Source organism: Barbus barbus, assembly GCF_936440315.1.
Source record: "Barbus barbus genome assembly, chromosome: 8".
Taxonomy (NCBI): Eukaryota; Metazoa; Chordata; class Actinopteri; order Cypriniformes; family Cyprinidae; genus Barbus; species Barbus barbus.
In genome coordinates this window covers 34,977,501-34,998,777 of record NC_136736.1, presented here as the reverse complement: position 1 = coordinate 34,998,777, position 21,277 = coordinate 34,977,501, and the positions used below count along the sequence as shown (strand labels likewise).

The window sequence follows — 21,277 nt, the reverse complement described above, 5'->3', positions numbered from 1 at the left end:
TGGACAAAAACAGACTTGAGTAAAAGTAAAAAAGTACAACTTTAAATTGTACTCGAGTATTAAAAAATTAGAAGTGCTTTTTTTCCTGACAGACATACAGAAGTCTTGTTAAAGGGAGAAAAATACAGGTTTTTCAATTCAAATGTATTTGTATAGCGTTTTTCACGATTTTACAGAAAATGTAAGTTTCTACATTGTATTTAGGAGTAGGTTATTGGTGTACAGTAAAAATCATGCAGTTAGTTCAATTATATATACAGGTGCATCTCAATAAACTAGAATGTCGTGGAAAAGTTCATTTATTTCAGTAATTCAACTCAAATTGTGAAACTTATGTATTAAATAAGTTAAATGCACACAGACTGAAGTAGTTTAAGTCTTTGGTTCTTTTAATTGTGATGATTTAGGCTCACATTTAACAAAAACCCACCAATTCACTCTCTCAACAAATTAGAATACTTCATAAGACCAATAATAAAAAACATTTTTAGTGAATTGGTGGCTTTCTGGAAAGTATGTTCATTTACTGTATATTTACTCAATACTTGGTAGGGGCTCCTTTTGCTTTAATTACTGCATCAATGCGGCGTGGCGTGGAGGTGATCAGCCTGTGGCACTGCTCAGGTGTAATGGAAGCCCAGGTTGCTTTGATAGCGGTCTTCAGATCATCTGCATTGTTGGGTCTGGTGTCTCTCATCTTCCTCTTGACAATACCTCGTAGATTCTCCCAGGTCAGGCGAGTTTGCTGGCACAGTAACACCATGGCCATTGAACCAGCTTCAGGTGGCTTTGGCAGTGTGGGCAGGTGCCGAGTCCAGCTGTGTTCAACTGAAGAAAGAAAGTCATAAACATCTGGGACGACATGAGAATCTTCATTTTTGCATCGCTTTTAATAAAAATGTGATGCAGAGGCTAGAAACATATTCCAGACAGAATGCAAGAATGTGCTGAATTAATGAGGAGAGACAGAATTAAAACATACACCGTTAACGCTCTGAAACGCCACTTTTTTGTGTGCAAAAGGATAATTCATCTTTTAATTGTTTATTGGGCATTTTTTGTGGGGGCTTTTTCTCAGAAAATATTGCTACATAATTATTTGCGACTAATTATACAAATTAATGAGCAAATTATGTAATTATTAAGATTAAAAAGATATTCATGGAGAGTCCAGTTTCCTACTCAATGTGTGCCATAATGACATTAAAACAGCTTCCACTGCCTGCTAACATCACAACATTAATTACAATTAACTAAACATACAATATTCATTCAAACACTTTTTTGGAGATTTGTAACATTTACTTAAAAAAATTATAATTCCCACAAAAATATTAATTATATTTAAATTTGTATCACTGATTTTATTTGTACTCAGTATTGTGCATTCAGCTAATACACACACATGCATTATATATATTTTTTAAATATTTACATGGATTTACATGTATATTTTTATATTTCTATAATTTATATTATATATAAATACATTTAATATATAAATGTAATATATTTTTCTTAAATATATACATGCATGTGTGTGTATTACATAATAAATATACACAGCACACACACATATATTATTATTATATTAACAAAAACTTTTATTTTGGATGTGATTAATCGTTTGACAGCATTACTTGTAAATATTTTATATTTTAATTTTGTTAATGAAAAATAAAGATATTAAATTTTATTTTCTATATTGTATTTTTATATTATATATTATTTTAGATATATAACTAAAATTACTTAGGCTATTTAAAAAGGTTTCAAATGGCAATGTATTTCTGTATTTTCATTTTCCCATACGTGTGCAATATTTAGTGCAAAATTATAATTCTATATAATTAACATTTGCTATTTTCTACACTAGTTTTAATATGCAAAATAAAAACAATAAATAAACAACACTTTTGCTACACATATGCTTCCATACTTTAAATCCTAAACGAAGAAGAACGCGGTATTTTAAAGCGGAACTCTACACGCGCTGCGTCAGATCACACGGAGTGTTTTTATCGCTGCAGCCGGAAGCTGCAGAAGCGTGTCGCTGGTTTCTGTCATTTAGCAGCTTTATTTAGCGGGTTTCCCTCTATACTTTATATTCATCTGTTTATATTGCGGAGGATATTTTTGTGTGATGGTCATGGCTGTCTGTCAGCTGCTCCAGCGCCGTAAGTGGATCATGATAAACACACAAAAGATCAAACTCTGACCTTCACTCACTCACTCTGTCAAAGAAGACTAAACTAAACTAAACTACTCATTTAACTACTTACAGACTTTACTGTAGCATATGAACACTAGCAATAGCGGCTAATACACACTCTCTGATGCTATGATTGTAGTATGCTGTGTTTATATGTGACCCTGGACCACAAAACCAGTCATAAGGGTCCATCTTTTATATAAAATATCTTCATGGAACATGATCTTAATATCCTAATGATTTTTGTAATAAAAGAAAGGGTAACACGGTGAAAGAGACCCTGATCAGCATCATTATGAGGAAAAATCAGCTTTAAGTTCATCCTGAACTATTCTGGAAGGACATTTCTGAATTATAATTTAAAATAATAACGATGAAGAAAATTGTCCCACTTTACCTGGATTTACTTTTTAATTGTTTTAATTTATTTTCATGACAGATATTCTCAGTAGATTGCTGGAAAGCTTCATTACTAATCTTATATGTTACAATATATTATGTAAAATATTATATTATAATTAATATACACTGCTGTTAAAAAGTTTGGGATCAGTAAGATTTTTTTATGTTTTTATAACAAAAACATTTATTAAGTCTCTTCTGCTCATCAAGAACAGCGTTTATTTAAAGTAGAAAATCTTTTCTAACATTGTAAGTCTTTACTGTCACTTTTTATCAATTTAACACCTCGTTGCTGAATAGAATTAAGTTAAGAAGATGAATTTATTTCAAAAGCAGAAAGAAAAACATCTGCTGACCTCAAACTTTTGAACAGTAGTGTATATTATTACAAAATAGTTTTATTTTAAATAAATGCTGTTCTTTTTTTAACTTTTTATTCTTCAAAGAATCCTGAAAAAAGTATCACAGATTACAAAAAATAACAAATATTGTGCAGCACAACTGTGTTCAACATTGATAATAATCAGAAATGTTTGTTGATCAGTAAATCAGTATATTAATATGATTTCTGAAGATCATGTGACACTGAAGACTGGAGTAATGATGCTGGAAATACAGCTGCAGATCACAGAAATACATTACAGTTTAACAGATATTCACATAGAAAACAGCTGCTTTAAACTGTAATAATATTTCACATTTTTTTCTGTATTTTTGATTAAATAAATGCAGGCTTGATGAGCAGAAGAATCTGTATATATGCAGCAGAACAAATTGTCCTATATCAGCATATGTTTAGTGGTTTTGGATGAAAGCGTCTGTAGTGAATGACTGAATGTGTTGCAGGTCTGGCGTCGAGTGCAGCGGCTGCGTGTCTCTCGTCTGCAGAACTGCGCAGTCATCGCAGCGCTCTGTTCTCTAAAGAGCAGGCGCGTCAGAGATCGCTGTATCCACGGACGGAGAAGATCGAGGTGACGGTACAGGGGCCCGGGCTACAGGGGACGCTGCTGGTCATGAACAGAGGCGCATCGACGCCGTACAGCTGCACACGCCGTGAGTGTCTGCTGCTCAGTTAATATTCAGCCAGAAGTGCTCTAAATATCCTCTCCCTCAGTTCATCTGAGATCAGGATGAGTTTGTTTCTTCATCAGGTTTGTAGAAATGTGTCTCTGCATCAGTGTCTCAGCAATGGATGCTCTGCAGTGAATGGGTGCCGTCAGAATGAGAGTCCAAACAGCTGATAAAAACATCACAATAATCCACACCACTCCAGTCCATCAGTTAACATTTTCTGAATCCTCTCATGGTATTGACTGTGTAGTAAAAAATGAATGATTTGGGACACATATTTTGGCACCATATGTGAATAAATAATCTGTCCATTGATGTATGGTTTGTTATGATAGGACAATATTTGTCTGAGATACAACTATTAGAAAATCTGGAATCTGAGGGAGCAAAAAAATCTAAATATTGAGAAAATCTCCTTTAAAGTTGTTCAAATGAAGTTCTTAGCAATGCATATTACTAATCAAAAATGAAGTTTTGATGTATTTATGGTAGGAAATTTACTAAATATCTTCATGGAACATGATCTTAATATCCTAATGATTTTTGTCATAAAAGAGAAATGTATAATTTTGATCCATACAATGTATTGTTGTCTATTGCTGCAGATATACCTGTGCTACTCATGACTGCTTTTGTGCTGCAGGGTCACATGTTTCTGTGCAATATGAGTCAGATCTCTTGAACGATTGTTTTGAGTGTTTACTTCCCATGCCCCTCAAATAAACAAACTGCAGCAACAGATTCAAGTGTCCCATCACAGAGAAAACTTGTTTTTAATATCATATGTGTGTCAGATCTGACGGAGTGGCACATGAAGAGCTCAGCTCTAGCTCTGGTGGACGGCCAGCCGTGGCACATGCACCGACCTTTGACCCGCTCCTGTGACCTCACCCTCCTCACCTTCAAAGATGAAGACCCTCAGATAGTCAACCAGGTGTGTTTCTGTGCTGCAGGAACTGAGAGCAGCTTCTGATGCTGTGTGTTCTCACTAAGACAACATGAATCTTTGTGTGTGTGTGTGTGTGTTTCAGGCGTACTGGCGCTCTTGCGCGGCTCTTCTGGGTCACGTGCTCGACGGAGCGTTTAAGGATGACTTTAGTGTCGAGCTGCTGAAGCTTCCTGAAGTACCAGGTATTCCTCTTGTCCAAATACTCTCACTACAGTCTCTGCACTTCACCGCTTGACTGCTGCATTTCCTGTATTTGGCCAAGTGTTCAAGTGAGGATGAAGACCACAAGTGTGTGTCGCACTTTTCATGACCTGATGAGACACGCTTATAGTGTGTTTACATAGCTTTATTTTTAGTTTAAATACTTCGCATTTTAAAATCAGCTTCTAAATGTCTGTTCAGTAGTCTCTATAACACAACACTATTTGATTTGTGATGCTTCTAATTAACTTCTAATCGACTTTTCATCGACTAAAACTTGACTAAACAAAAACAGGACAAGGTTGACTAAATATGATAATAAGTAAAACGTACATTTGAGACAGGACTAAGACTAAATAAAAAATGTCTGCCAGGAGTAACACTACTTCAGATGATCTTCAGTCCTCATGTGTTGTGTTTGCAGTGACCGCTGGTGCGTTCTGTTGCGATCTGGTTCTGGACGCTCGTTTGGACTCCTGGACGCCTTCAGAGGTCAGAACTGCTATTGACACGCATCTCAAATGTTGATGAATTATTTGAATGTGTGTCTGTGTGATGTTCCTGCATTCAGGTGTTGTGTGTGTGTGTGTGTGTGTGTGTGTGTGTGTGTGTGTGTATAAATACTTTTCTGAATGCTTCGATCAGATACTTATTTTTTTAAAAGCCAAACTTCACAGGTTGATTGACAGGTGAGTTTGCATGTGATCTCATGCATTTGTACTGCTCTGAATGTGGTTTAAGTGTTTGGATCACAAAGTGTTTCAAACCCAGTTTCAACTCTTTATTTATTTTATTAGGATTCCATATTTTTCCCCTTAAATTGATTTCCAGGGGTATTTTTACCTTTATAAGGGCATTTTTGTAGCCTTACTAAATGTATGCATCATGTTTTATGCCAAATTCTTACATTTTATCAATAAATTCAAGAGATGCCCAAACCATGCCATATCACGAGAGGAGGGTAAAAACATGCCTTTGCAGCATATCTTCATTTCTAATTCATATTTTTACTTTAACATTCTTTGTAAAATGTTTGCATTAAAATGTAAAAAACAATATAATTTAATAAAAAAATAAATAGATAAATGTTTTTCTATTTTTTGAGAATTAAAATTGTATACGTTTTACTATAATATAGTTGGATATAATGCAAAACTTACTTTTGGCCAATGGCCCTCAGTTAAGTTAGTTATTTTTTGGCTAATTTTCATTTGGACAGTTTGGACACTTCTGAACTAGAACAATAAAAGAAACGAGTGATGTGAGCAATCAAATAAATCAGTATCAGTAATGAAACACCACTGTTTGCTGCTTGACTCCAGACGGTTCTGCTTGAACTCTTTTCATTTGTGAAATGGAGCAAAAACAGGCCATATCAACATTTCTATAAATTCAATATTGCATCTAAAACTCTTAGCCTCTTATTGATTTAAACACTAGTTTAAAGACCCTACTCGATGCATGTTTTCAAGATTCCTCTGTCAAACATGTTTTATTGGACTGTCCTGCTTTTAATGTATGTAGAAAACTCTTTTATGCCAAAAATCATTAGGATATTAAGATCATGTTCCATGAAGATATTTAGTACATTTCCTACCGTAAATATATCAAAACTTCATTTTTGATTAGTAATATGCATTGCTAAGAACTTCATTTGAACAACTTTAAAGGAGATTTTCTCAATATTTAGATTTTTTTGCTCCCTCAGATTCCAGATTCTCAAATAGTTGTATCTCAGACAAATATTGTCCTATCCTAACAAACCATACATCAATGGAAAGATGATTTATTCAGCCTTCAGATGATGTCTAAATCTCAGTTTTGTCAAATTGGTTTGGAGCTCCTGCTTGTGTGGGTTTGACTCTATCTGTGGTGTGCTCCTGATTTGAGCGTTTGCTTTATTCTGACGATCTGTTGCAGGAGGATCTGCGCAGTTTGACGCGTGACGCGCTGCAGATGGTTCACAAGGATCTAGCGTGGGAACCGCTGGAGGTTTCATCGTCTGTGGCGCTCGAGATCTTCTCTCACAGCAGGTACAAGAAACACACGAGACTCTCCTCAAATGAGTTTCAACATGTGCTCTACTGTAGATCTGTGTGGACATTATTCAGTAAATCTGCCTCCAGCACAGGGGTCTTATTAATTGTGAACTAAAACTGAAACTCAAATCTTAATAATACCTTTTCTTTACTTGAAATAAAACAAACATTAACTGAAATAAAGTATAATTAATTTCTCAATATTTTTTTAAGTTGAAGCACTAAAATAACTACAACTAAATAAAGTAAAACAATAATAATGCTCTGGTTTAAAAAATATTTAAAAACAAAAATTGCAAAAATACACAAAATTATTGAAACATATGTCACATGTTTTTTGTCATTTTTGTTACTTGAAATAAAATGATTGTTAACTCAAGATTCAAGATTTTTATTTGTCACATACACAGATTATAATTTTATACGTTTTACTATAATATAGTTGGATATAATACTTTAACTGAACTAAAAAACTAAACATTTTTTTTTTTTTTTTTAGCTAGTTGCCAAGGCAACATTTCTCAATCTCATTTAGTTTAACTTGATGTACTAAAATAACTAGAAATAAAATTAACATGAAATTTTAGACATTTTAAAAAAAAAAACTAAAAAATATTAACAAACTATAAAAGTATCTCGGAGACACTAAAATAATGCTGCTTCCTTCATGTGCTAGTGCTCTTGTTCACGTCACGGAGGGGACGAGTATAAATGAGTGAATTCAGATTTATCATGTTATGTGTTGTGTCCGTCCATCTGTCCATCTAAATCCTCATATGAGTGCGGGTTGATTAGATTCGTCTTGCTGTTCAGATTGCAGACAACTACACTTAACTTTGTTGAGGAATTGATTGGATTTTTTTAAACCACTCATTCACAGTAAGAGCAGGAATATTACAGTAGTAACAGTACAATACTCAGGAATGTGTGTTTGATTGTGTTTGTTCAGGTGTAAACAGGAGGAAATTGAAGAAAAAGCAGCTCAAAGTCAGAACAGGACAGTGTCGTTATACAGGTGTGTGTAACACACACACACACACACACACACACACTCCTATCATTTTCAGTACTCTCCACAGGCATAATGATTTTTTATACTGAGCTGATGACATTTTTATCTCCTAAACAAGCATCACAGAAAACTTCTTGCACTTACATGTACTACTAATACATACTACTAATACATAAACATATATATATATATAAACATGCTAAAATAGTGCAGTATGTTTATTATGTCAACATTATCAGGACATTTAGTCCTCAATGTAGACAATATTAGTGACTGGAGTAATGATGCTAACAATTCAGCTTTGAAATCACAGGATTAAATTACAGTTTCAAATAGAAAGCAGTTATTTTAAAAAGTAAAAATATTTCACAAAATTACTGCTTTTGCTGTATTTTGGATCAAATAAATGCAGGCTTGGTGAGCAGAAGAGAATTATTAAGAATATTGCTGTTCAAAAGCTTTTGACTGGTAGTGTATGTCAAAGCAACACACACACACACACACACACACACGTTTGTTTTTGTGAATTGTAGGGACTCTCCATAGGCATAATGGTTTTAATTCTGTACAAACTGTATTTTCTATCGCCCTACACCAACCCTACTCCTAAACCTACCCCTTACAGAAAACTTTCTGCATTTGTACTTTCTCACAAAAACTCATTCTGTTTGATTTATAAGCTTTTGTACCCATGAGTCTGTGTGTATTCAGGTTTAAGTCCCCACCAGGATATATAAACCTGTACACACACACACTCACTCTTCAGCTGTGCTGTTGCTCAGGTGTGGAGATCATGTGACGGTGAGCGGAGGTCCTCTAGTGTCCAGCACAGGTCTGGTGTCTCAGTATGAGGTTGTGAGCGTGCATACGCTGGGAGAGAGCGAGTGGGGCGTCCGGCGCCGGGCTCAGGGGCTCTCGTTGCCCCTCAACCTCACCGTACGTTCAGCACACACACACACACACACACACACAACCTCACCGTACGTTCAGCACGCACACACACACACACACACACAACCTCACCGTACGTTCAGCACGCACACACACACACACACACACAACCTCACCGTACGTTCAGCACGCACACACACACACACACACAACCTCACCATACGTTCAGCACGCACACACACACACACACACACACACACACACACACTCAACCTCACCGTACGTTCAGCACGCACACACACACACACACACACACACACACACAACCTCACCGTACGTTCAGCACGCACACACACACACACACACACAACCTCACCGTACGTTCAGCACGCACACACACACACACAACCTCACCATACGTTCAGCACGCACACACACACACACACACACACTCAACCTCACCGTACGTTCAGCACGCACACACACACACACACACTCACTCAACCTCACCGTACATTCAGCGCACACACACACACACTCAACCTCACCGTACGTTCAGCGCACACACACACACACACACTCAACCTCACCGTACGTTCAGCGCACACACACACACACACACACACACTCTCAACCTCACCGTACGTTCAGCGCACACACACACACACACACTCAACCTCACCGTACGTTCAGCGCACACACACACACACTCTCAACCTCACCGTACGTTCAGCACGCACACACACACACACACACACACACACACACTCACTCAACCTCACCGTACGTTCAGCGCACACACACACACACACTCTCAACCTCACCGTACGTTCAGCACACACAGACACACACACACACATTTCTTGTCTAGTGTGTTGTTTAGTAAGCATGTTCCTGTATTATTTGTCTTGTAGGCTCATCATAAAGCGTGGAAGATGCTGCGGAAAAGAGCAGAAAGACTAGTAAGACGTGTTTGTGTGATAATTCAGTTAAACAAGTTAAGATGAAATTATAGACAAACACTTTGTCATCCACTGCTCAGTTTTGAGATTTTGGGCTATTTGGCTTTTCTTTGTTGCAAAATATATATATTTTTTGCTTATTTTATTCCACTTTTATTTGTATTTTATCTGTTTGTTTTGTGATTTGCTTCCATATCATGTTTCTTCTTTCATTCTAGAGGAAAGAAACCATGCAAAATACACATTTAAGTGTTTGTTTTATTGCACTTTCTGTATTTGCGTCTGTAGATGTTTAGTTCAAACTTTACAGTTTTATTCCTCTCTATATTCTGAAGTTTTATTCATATTTTAATCACGCTGATTTCTACAACATTTTACTCCTGAAAACATGGTGAAAATGTGTTTGTTTTCTGTCTGTTGACAGTATTTTCTGATTTATGATCAAAAGAGAAAGAATCCCCTCTGGAAAAACCTTGAACTCTAATATGACGACAAAACCAGACAAGAATTATGAACCTGAATTTATCCAATCTTCAGATTTATGTGCTGGAAATGTATGCAAATTAGAGATTAACACATTAAAGCAGTGATAACCTTTAAAAATATATCAACTCTTTATCTACAGCATCAGTTAATATTACAGCTCATTATTAATATTTGATTATCCTCTCCTCTGTAGGTGGAGATTCCCTCCTCCTCCTCAACATTGGCTCCTCCTCTCACAGAAGAGGCCACACCCACTGCCCCGCCCCCTCCACAGTAATCACACCACCTCAGCCAGCATTCAGTGTTTGTATTATATTGTTGAATAAACATGTTTGGAACATGAAGAAAGTCCTCTTTTCTTTTTTGCATTTTTTTTATTTTTTTTGTACAAACATCTCACATTACTAGCAAAAATTCTTTCTTTTTTTCTTCCAACAAATTAATTAGTGCAATTTAATCACTGGAAATCACCAAGTTGGTTGCTATAGCAGATCACATGAGTCTATGTCATTAACCCTCACAATGCATTCATAATTTGTATAATATTTTTGCATTCCAGGTTATTTTTCAAATTCTAAAACCATGTTGTCTATGCTCAGCAACTTCCTATTAGTGAGTGAATGTGGGAAAAATCAAGACTAATGAGAAATTATTTGAATTTATAATTGTATGAAATTTATAAGAATATATAATCTGTGAATTACCAATATTAACCCCAACAGGATTAATAGAATTAATTCAAATTTCTATGAATTCATAACTCACGATTGCTTAAAAACAGTCCAATTACTCAATCCTACATATTTATTTCTACCAAAACAACATAAATATTACTCTGAAAAGTTTTCAAATGAAATAAATGTATTTTACTTGAATAAACTTTTACTTTCAGATGAAACATGCTGTAATCATCCGTCAATGTGTACTCATTTGTATTTATCAACAAAGTGTGTGAGATTTGGGGAAAAGGGTTCATATATTTTACAAACTTTTTTTTGACATTAATATAACTTCATAATTTTACAAAATGTATTTTGACACCAGAACACAAAAAGTGCAACTTTAAAAAAAAGGTTATATCTCTTAAAAAATAATCAGAAAAAATTAAATGATGTGTATTTTATGGCTCTTAAAGCATTTGCAAAGTTTTGTTTACTTACTAAAAAATATGCATTATTTAGATTTTTTTTATTTCTCTTCCAGGTGAACATGGGCCTGAATGCATTATGAGGGTTAAACCAGTTATGCTTAACTAACAAGATTCTGTGCAAACGGTTTCTCCATCTTGACGGACTGTAAATGTGTTTTCAGTGAAGTCTCTTTCTGGCGTGCTGGAGCACATGAAGTTGTGTTTGCATTGCTAGAAGTGTTTGCGCTCACGTTTAATCGCATTTGTGCAACAGCCAGAGCATGTGGATCCATCTCTGCATCTGCTGCGTTTAAACCCTCGGAGGAGTCGTGCTGCAGCCTGCGTGCGTGTGTGTGTGTGTGTGTGTGTGTGTGTGTGGGAAAGTTTGATGTGTGTGTGAGTGTGTGTAAAATAAGCAGTCAGCACTTTGTCAGGGTGAAGACAAAGGCAGTGTTGTGAGAGTGTGACTGTCAGGATTGTTGCAGCTGCTGGGTCTGTCGCATGCAGACAGGTGTGTGTGTGTGTGTGTGTGTGTGTGTGTGTGTGTGTGTGTGTGTGTGTGTGTGTTTTTAAATGCCAGAGCTGACCGCTTCAGACTCTGATTATTTAAGTTGAGACACAGCAGACAAAAGCAATGTTTTTCATGCACTGCTCAGCTTTCAGATTTTGCTCCCTTAACATGTCAAACTAGCAGAAAGAAAACAGGGAAACAATAAGCATTTAATGTTTATTTTATTACACTATCTATTTGCATTTATACATTTCAAGACACCATATGCCCTGCTCAGATTTGAGATTTTGGGTTATTTGTCTTTTCATAACTTTTTTTTATTATTCCACTTATTTTATTCCACTTTATCTATTTGTGTTTTATTTATTCTCCATATCATGTCTCTTTTTTCAGACTTAGAGCAAAGAAAACATCCAAAACACACTCTGAAGTGTTAGTTTTATTGCACCTTATCTATTTGTGTCTGAAGATTTCAATCTTTAAAGAGTTTTTTCTTTTACAAACAGCAAACTTTACGCTTTTATTCCTCTCTATATCCTATCTATATATGTTCACCTGTAGTGTCTTAACTTGAAGATATAAACTTCTCATAACAGAGAGAGATCAGATGTTTAATGCGTTCAGTCTCGTGTGATGATTTGTGGTTCTGATGAGGATACGTGATACTCTATGGTTCTGGGTGAAAGCATGCTGACCAGCTGTTGTGTGTGTGTTACACACCCAGACCCCTCTCACACACACACACACACACACTCTTCAGTTGAATTCAGACCAATAGAGATGCTGAATAGATGCTTCTGTGAGCGTCTGAACTACGACAGATATGCTGTATTAAGAATGTTGTGAAATCCAGACAGTACAGTCATCAGCAGACTGCAATGAGAGTCTCCGGCATACAACTATAATGCAGATATATCACACTGTCTGCAGCAGATCTCACACTCATTTACTCTGCTTAGCATGGCACTTTGTGCATTTTCATCATCTCAATATTCATCATGTGTCCATAAAGTCATAAAGCAGTTTAAAAGTTTACATAGCTACGCTTGTTGTTTAAACAGTCAAATATTCTGTATTAAGAACTGTATTTATTTTTTGTAAACAATCAGACAAGAAAGAAAAACTAAAGAGAGAATTTGTGATTGTTGCACATGCTGCTGTCTCGGGCACTGCCACACCTGCCTGTTTTAGATGAATACTGTACATCAGCCTGATTATAAGCCTGTATCTGCTGCATGGCATGGAGGCGCCCGCGCAATCCCTTGCATTTTTTTGTTTTTTCTCCTGCAATAGAACTTTTTCAGATTTATGTACACTCCAGATAACACCAAAAGGTTGTTCTTTAGGAGCAGGTCACAGCAATGAACCGGCTACTTGCCTCACAAAGAAATCAATAGAAAGCCTGAAATCTCTATTAAACGAACCAATAATAATAAAAAAAAAAAATCTGAATTACATAGCTGGACTGAAAAGGTACATTTTCTATTCAAGACAATATAAACTTGATAAAATCTTTAGTCGGGGGAAGGCCTACTTGGCACAAGAAACCGATTTTTAAAATAAAATACTGTGATATTTCGAGAAGTGCACCTGCTAATCAGTCACTTATATTGCTATGCATGCGTAACGAGTTAAATGTTTTAATTTATTATGTGTGGGGATGATTTGGGGGTGCTTTGATCTTTCTTAGGGGTGCTGGAGCACCTGCTAGACCCTCCGCATGTTTATTAAATAATTCTGCATGTATTTGTAGGCGTGGCTACGCCCCTGATATCAACAGTACAGTAGAATCGCAACAAACCGTGTTTACTAAAGTAAATAGTTAGTTCGTAAGTGAACTCTGCGCAGTTTATGGTTGCCAGGCGCTTTAATACAGAATGGCTTCAAACATGCATCATCCAGTCAGAATTTAGAGGGAATTCTATAGTCTTTATTATTCAATGATATAAATGATCCAACATCAACACATTTTCTTCCGCCAAGTAATATAGTTCATTAGTCTGTAACGTGGCGCATTAATACACTGGCGCGCGGTGACAGGAGAACAAACACGGGTTCATCCAATCAGATTTCAGTGCCGGAACTATATTCTTCATAATGACTGTTTATGGTGTAAAAGTTGAGTTAATGTGTGATTTGCACTACTTTCAACAGTCGTTTTTATATTAGAATCACAATATCTGATCTTGTGTTTTGGTTAAATGGTAGTGTGTGTGTCTGAGTGCGGGAACAACACTAATTACACACACACACTACCATTTAACCAAAACACACGCACGCACACACACACACACACACACACACACACACTCTCTCTCTCTCACTCACACACACACACACACACACACACACACACACACTCGCTCTCTCTCACACACACACACGCACACACACACACACACACACACACACACACACACACACACACACACACACTCTCTCTCACACGCACACACACACACACACACACATGGCACGCACACACACACACACTCTCTCTCACACACACACACACACACGCGCACACACACACACACACACATGGCACGCACACACTCACACACACACACACACACACAGCTCGTTTAGTCAGTCGGTGAGTTTGTGAATCAAGCCCGGTCGGGATTCTCGGGACAAACACGCGTTTATTTGCGCTTCTCTCGGATTCTTCTGGAGAGTTCAGGCTGTGGATGAAATGTTTGTGTCCGTGGTTTTGCTGATTTTAATTCAGAGTAAGTGCTTTGTTCCTGTGATCTTCTTAAAGTCTCATGATCTCCTTTAGAGAATAAGATTAGCTGCTCTCAGTAAGTGCTTCTGTATTCTTTCTTCAGTTCAATACTATATAAATCATCTGTGCACGTGCAGAAGTTTCCATTTATTAGGTTAAACCTGTGAATACCACATAAATACCACAGTACTGAATATGGCAGGCATTCTTTACCCTGATAACATCACCACAGGCTTGAAGTGACCATTTTAAACTTAAGATTGCTGTTCAGTTAATAAAATGTGAATTTAGATTTGAATGAATGATATTAAGTATAATTAATTAAAACTAGTGATTCAGCTGCTCTGATTTTAAATATTAATATCTCATTATCTGAAGTAAACCAGATGAGCTGAGATTATTATTATAACCATGACTAACTCTAACTTATTTATTACCAAATTTAATACATAAAATTAAATGTTTTATTCATCTAAGTTTTTTTCTAAGGTTCCAAAAGTAATGGCAAAACTTTGAAATATTTATTTATTCATTCAAAATTTTGTATTGAAAATTCCTAAAAATGTAAAAAAATTAAAACAACGACACAAATCCTGTATTTTTCCATAATGAATAGTTTTCTTCTTCTAGTTACATCAGGAGTTTTGGGAAACCTGTAGATCAGTGTTACTTTTAGTATAATTTAAATAGTTTTTATTAATATTTCGAACCAAATTTTATTTTAATATTTTTCATTTTAATTTCAGTTCAGGTTTTAATAATTTTGTTGTCATTTTTGCTATTTTTTTGTCTATATAGTTTTTCTTAATTTTTATTTGATTGACAATTTGAGTTATTTTGGTAGATCGAGTTAAACTGAGAAATGTTGGTTAACTTTTTTTTTTTTTTTTTTTTTTTCCCTTTCCTTTTCTTTCTTTCTTTTCCCTTCCCTTTCCTTTTCTTTCTTTCTTTTCCTTTTGTTTAAGTGAAGTACCCCAGTAGGTCAAGCGTTTGGAAGTGCAGACACAGTAGATATGATGCTCCGAGTGTTCAGTGTTGTGTGATCTGATGGTGCGTGTCCAGGAGGGCAGATGCAGATACCGTGGTGTTGTGAGGAATGTGTGTTTGGGTGGTCATGCGTGTGATGTCTTTTTGGTCAGTTTTCATTTATTTTTAATTCAGTTTTAGTAATTTAGTGCATCAAGTTAAACTACCTTTGCAAAACATAATCTGTATTTTAGTTTGTTTCAGCTAATGTTTATTTTATTTTAAGCAATGATTTTATTTATTTTTTTCTGGAAAAAGACATACAAGAAAGAAATTGGATTCTTGCATATATAATTTATGCTAAAAAAATAAATCCTTTAATAATATTCATTTTTATTGTTATTTTTAGATATATTATGTATTTTATATTTTATAATGTTTATTATATATTATTTAATATATAATTTATTATATATATATATATATATATATATATATATATATATATATATATATATATATATATATATATATAATATTTTATTTTGATATTAAAATAAATTTTAATTATAAATAATTATTCACATTATACAATTAAGGGCCATATTCCAGTAATAGGGTAAATGTCTTAATGTTGCAATAATTAAAAATTACATTTATTACTCATTATAATTAATAAAAAAAATGATCCATTGTTCCATTGTCTTTATGCAATTTCTTGTTGTTGTAGTTTATTGTGGTGAAATGATTCAGCCGGTGTATCTGTATGATGATACTTGTTTAAATCTCCTCATGCTTCATTTGCTTTAGTTGTTGGTGTGTTTAAGAGCTGTAAAATATGAGTCCGAATCAGCGAGCGAGTGTGTTTATGTGCTGACTCAGGACACAAGCAGTGACAGGTGTGTGTGTGTGTGTGTGTGGGACAGTTGCTGTCAGGTTGTCTTATCAGACTGGACACAGTGTGTTCATGTGCGTCGTTGATTCCCGTCAGCACACAATGCCTCTCTCCATCCCTCCTCAAACGCAGACGGAGGGAGAGGTGATAAGACATCAGGTGCAAGGTCGAGTTCCCTGATAAGATGCAGCTAGAAATCTCTGCTGACCAGAAATACAGATCCTGACATTATTTACTCTCCCTCATATCGTTCCAAACCCGTATGACCTTGTTTCTACAGTGAGACACAAAAGCAGACGTTAGCCGAGTGTTCGGTGAGGAGCAGCGTGAACAATCTGCTAAACATCTCCTTTTGTTTTCCAATGATTTTCATATTAATGTCTGAAGTATTCATCATATGTAAAGATGATTGACAGCAGCTTATGAGGTTTGATAAGATACTGATGTACAGTCCTGACACCAGCCGTCCCGTTTCATACTCCACAACTGGAATAATACAGATATGGAGGAACATCAGCATCCATGTGATTTAATGGATGTTCAATCAGAGACATGAGCTCTAAAACACGCGTGTGCTGACAGAAGCCTTCCAGACAAACCACGGCTGTTAATGTACACTTAAATAGGTTTAAGTACTAAAATCTGAAAATAGTGAAATATTAAAAATTATGAAATAAACTGAAATAAAAATAAATGAAAGCGAAATGAAATATTTGAAAACACAAAAAGTCCTAAAAATGACAAAAGCACATAATCAAATTCTTAAAGTTTAAAGTTTAAATCAGATCGACGATATCGCTGGAAATAAGCAAGCCGGAGGAGACCGCGGCAAGGAACCAAAACTCCATCGGTGACAGAATGGAGAAAAAACCTTGGGAGAAACCAGACTCAGTCGGGGGGTCAGTTCTCCTCTGACCAAACGAACCAGCAGTTCAATTCCAACTGCAGCAATGTCAGATTGTAAGGGCTCAACTGGTTCCAGTGGTCTTTTCTTGATGGCTGTCTAGGTGGCTGGGTCCTAACTGGGGATCTGTCTCTGGCGCTCATCTCGGTGTCCTGGTCTCCGCTGACGTTCAGGGCTGTAGAGGTCTTCTCTGGGTGCTGATCCACCATCTGATCTGGATACGGACTGGATCTGGTGGCTACGGTGATCTCGCAATAAGAAAGAAACAGACTAATATTAGTGTAGATGTAACAAGTACATTGTGTGTTATGGGAAGTGTTCCCGGTTCCGGTTGACCTAATTAATGCAGCCTAACAATTATGTGTACGCCAGGTTGAAGAGATGGGTCTTTAATCTAGATTTAAACTGACAGTGTGTCTGCTTCCTGAACGGTGTTAGGTAGATTGTTCCAGAGTTTGGGAGCTAAATAGGAAAACGATCTCCCGCCCGCAGTTGATTTTGATATTCTAGGTATTATCAAATGGCCAGAGTTTTGAGATCGCAGGACTATAATGTGATAAGAGCTCACTCAAATACTGAGGTGCCAAACCATTCAGGGCTTTATAAGTAATTAACAAGATTTTAAAATGTATACGATGTTTAATAGGGAGCCAGTGCAGTGTTGACAGAACCGGGCTAATGTGGTCATACTTCCTGGTTCTAGTAAGAACTCTAGCTGCTGCATTTAGAACCAGCTGGAGTTTGTTAAACGTGCAGAACAACCACCAATAAAGCATTACAATAATCTAGCCTCGAGGTCATGAATGCATGAATTAATATTTCTGCATTTGACATTGAGAGCATAGGTCTTAGTTTAGAAATATTTTTAAGATGAAAAAAGCAGTTTTACAAATGCTAGAAACGTGGCTGTCAAAGGACAGATTGTTATCAAACAGCACCTAGGTCCCTGACTGATTACGAAGAATTGACAGAGCAGCCGTCAAGTGTTAGACCGTGATCTAGGTTATTACTTGTGGGGGTTTTAGGTCCGATAATTAATTCTGTTTTTTCAGAATTTAGCAGTAAGAAACTACTCGTCATCCAGTTTTTTATATCAACTATGCATTCCATTAGTTTCTCAATTTGGTGTGTTTCACCGGGCCGTGAAGAAATATAGAGCTGAGTATCATCAGCATAACAGTAAAAGCTAACACCATGTCTCCTGATAATATCTCCCAAGGGTAACATGTAAAGCGTGAAAAGTAACGGTTCTAGTATTGAGCCTTGAGGTACTCCATACTGCACTTGTGATCGATATGATACCTCTTCATTCACTGCTACGAACTGATGGCGGTCAGATAAGTATGATTTGAAACATGCTAATGCACTTCCACTAATGCCAACAAAGTGTTCTAGTCTATTCAAAATAATGTTGTGGTCGATAGTGTCGAACGCAGCGCTAAGATCCAGTAGAACTAATTGAGAGATACAACCACGATCAGAAAATAGAAGCAGGTCATTTGTAACTCTGAGAGCAGTCTCAGTACTATGATACGGTCTAAATCCTGACTGGAATTCCTCACAAATACTATTTTTCTCTAAGAAGGAATTGTGAGGATACTACCTTTTCTAATATCTTTGTTTCTCTGTTTTTTCATTTCATTTTCATTTGTTGAACATCAAACAAATTGTTACTCTTACTTTGGTTTGGATGTTTTCTGTATTTTCTAGTTCGGGAACAGACACAGTCTCTATAGTGTGATATCTAGGTGAAAGTGTCTCTATGTGCTGAGAAAGAACTGACTTCTGTGACGTGAGGCGGCTAGCAGACGGTCGGTTTAGCCAGTCTGACTGCTTCCTGACCTGGGCCCCAGTTAGTCAAGTACAAACTCAGGAAATGATCCCTAGATCCACATCTCACGCGATCCATCTCGTGTTTTGATTGACACTTCCTTTAAACACCGAAAAAACAACGATAAATCAAGCACTGTAATCAGCAACAGTCCTGTTTTTAATAATTTTGTCTGGAAACAACAATTCCAAGAAGTGTTTTGAATGCTTAGTTTCCACACATCATTACCAGCAACTGGTATTTTAACTAGGAATTACACACTCATTTATCTTGAAAATAACAATCTGAAAGTGATTCATATGAATGAGAAAGAAGAGGAAGCTGGGCACCTGATCTTGTAAAAGTCATCATCAACACACATCTGATCTGGAAACAGTGTCGTCACTAGTTTGGTCACTCGTGTCATGAACTTGATCTTTATGGCTTGTGTTCTTCATTATTGCTCTCAGTTTTACTCTAACGATGTGTGGGCCGAAACAGGAAGTCCAACAATGACTGTCATGTTATTCAGGAAGGGAAACACCTGCTTCCTTTTCCTGTAAGGAAATCAGAATGCAACTTTAGACGCGAATGCACAGGCAAACAGGAGCTGGAAAAAATCTCCACCCATCCCCACCCCTAAACCTACCATCTCCACCCCCTAGATGTGGATCCAACCCTGTCCCCTGGATCTTTGTTCTGCAGTGAGGGGCTACTGCTAAAAGCTCAGAAGACTGTATTGAGCACGAGCATAAAAACACAGAAGTAGAGGACTTTTCCCGCAAGAGAGAAGAGAGTGAATGCTGAGTTCTTGTTATTGTTGGTATTTAAGAACAGACTATTCTCACATGTTCTTTACACAGAATAACATTTCTATTAATTCTCCACTGAATTATGTGATCTGAAGAGCACGTCCATTATCTTCCACGAACACGAGTGTTTATGAGTCAGAGCTCGTTCACTCTAGACCTGTCAATCATGTAATCATATCTCTTGCCCTTCCGTATATATAAAAAAAGAGAGAAATATTTTTCTATACATGAAATATGAAAGCAAATCTTGAAAGTCTTAATCTTAGCACTCAGCATACCCGGTTAAAAAAGTCACTGCTCGCCACTGGTATATATACACGCACATAGCAGGTATTTTTCAGTGTGTTGTTCTCTTTTTCAGGTGCACCTGTCGTCCCTGTCACGGTCACCAGCCGCAGTCCTGGAGTGGAAGTGCGTGAGTTCTCGGGTGAGTGTGTGTTTGTGTCGTTATGGAGATGTCAGTCAGATGATGTGCTGTAACTCCATCACATCTGCTGTCCTCCACAGACGCTGAGCTCTCCTGTGAGTTCAGGACCGAAAAAGACAAGAATCCTCGCATCGAGTGGAAGAAGATCGACAAGGATGTGTCCTTCGTTTTTTATGAAGGCAGTTTTGTAGGTAACCGATGCTTGTGACCTATCAAATGAGAAATGAAATTAGTAACTGCTTAGAACACCCTAGCAACCATATAGGAATGAATTGTGCAAAAAGGTCAGAATGGCAAGATATTAACTCCGTAATTGCACAAAAGAGGTTGGAATTGTAAGATATAAACTCAATTGTGCAAAAAGGTCAGAATTGTAAAATTTTAGAGCGCTGAAAGTCATTCAGAGATGTGCATGTCTCTCCTGTGTCGTTCAGGGTCGTTTCAAGGCCGTGCGGAGATCAAGGGTGCGACGGTGCGATTGCGCAGGGTGACTCAGACCGACGCGGGCAAGTACCGCTGTGAGGTCAGCGCTCCGCAGGACACCATCACGCTGGGAGAGACCAACGTCACGCTGACAGTGCTGGGTAACTGGCGTCTGTCCTGCTGCCTGACGCTCTGTGTGTTCTGCTGGTGTCTGACGTGTTTTGTGTGGTTTCAGTGCCTCCACACACGCCGTCATGTGACGTGCCCAGCTCGGCTCTGACGGGCTCTCTGGTGCAGCTGCGCTGTAGGGATCATCACAGCATCCCAGCCGCCGTCTACACCTGGTACAAAGACAACCGCGCTCTGCCCATCCTACAGCCCAATGCCACATTCACCATCGACGAGAAGACCGGCGTACTGGTGAGTGTGAACACACACACACACACA

At 37.1% G+C, this 21,277-nt stretch overlaps 2 protein-coding genes across 4 annotated transcripts in view; both read left to right on the top strand.

Annotated features, from left to right (window-relative positions):
- Positions 1 to 2,000: 2,000 nt before the first annotated feature.
- LOC306873833 (large ribosomal subunit protein mL39-like) lies at positions 2,001 to 10,573 on the top strand. Its single transcript, XM_079423332.1, has 10 exons — positions 2,001 to 2,177; positions 3,461 to 3,667; positions 4,480 to 4,619; positions 4,717 to 4,816; positions 5,260 to 5,327; positions 6,756 to 6,868; positions 7,824 to 7,889; positions 8,669 to 8,822; positions 9,692 to 9,739; positions 10,419 to 10,573. Exons 1-10 carry the CDS (start codon positions 2,144 to 2,146, stop codon positions 10,500 to 10,502), a joined length of 1,014 nt encoding a protein of 337 aa, XP_079279458.1. The 5' UTR covers positions 2,001 to 2,143; the 3' UTR covers positions 10,503 to 10,573.
- A 3,562-nt stretch (positions 10,574 to 14,135) lies between these two features.
- The window catches only part of LOC306874110 (junctional adhesion molecule 2A-like), a 13,269-nt gene continuing 6,127 nt past the window's right edge, over positions 14,136 to 21,277 (top strand). For 2 of the 3 annotated variants that reach the window (XR_013784573.1, XM_079423888.1), the window contains exons 1-5: positions 14,188 to 14,597; positions 20,342 to 20,407; positions 20,488 to 20,598; positions 20,842 to 20,991; positions 21,066 to 21,250. Coding sequence is in view for 2 of the 3 variants with exons in the window: in XM_079423888.1 (XP_079280014.1) it covers positions 14,561 to 14,597; positions 20,342 to 20,407; positions 20,488 to 20,598; positions 20,842 to 20,991; positions 21,066 to 21,250 (549 nt within the window). In the remaining variant the exon portion in view is untranslated. Of the gene's footprint in view, positions 14,598 to 20,341; positions 20,408 to 20,487; positions 20,599 to 20,841; positions 20,992 to 21,065; positions 21,251 to 21,277 lie in introns of all 3 variants that reach the window. The other variant, XM_079423889.1, reaches the window with a different exon arrangement.

What these genes read in the sequence shown, in the direction of transcription:
- LOC306873833 (XM_079423332.1), top strand. Translation starts at nt 2,144, where the DNA reads ATGGTCATGGCTGTCTGTCAGCTGCTCCAGCGCC. An exon ending in GCCGTACAGCTGCACACGCC is followed by an intron (nt 3,668 to 4,479) that starts GTGAGTGTCTGC and finishes TATGTGTGTCAG; the next exon opens with ATCTGACGGAGTGGCACATG. An exon ending in ACTCCTGGACGCCTTCAGAG is followed by an intron (nt 5,328 to 6,755) that starts GTCAGAACTGCT and finishes GATCTGTTGCAG; the next exon opens with GAGGATCTGCGCAGTTTGAC.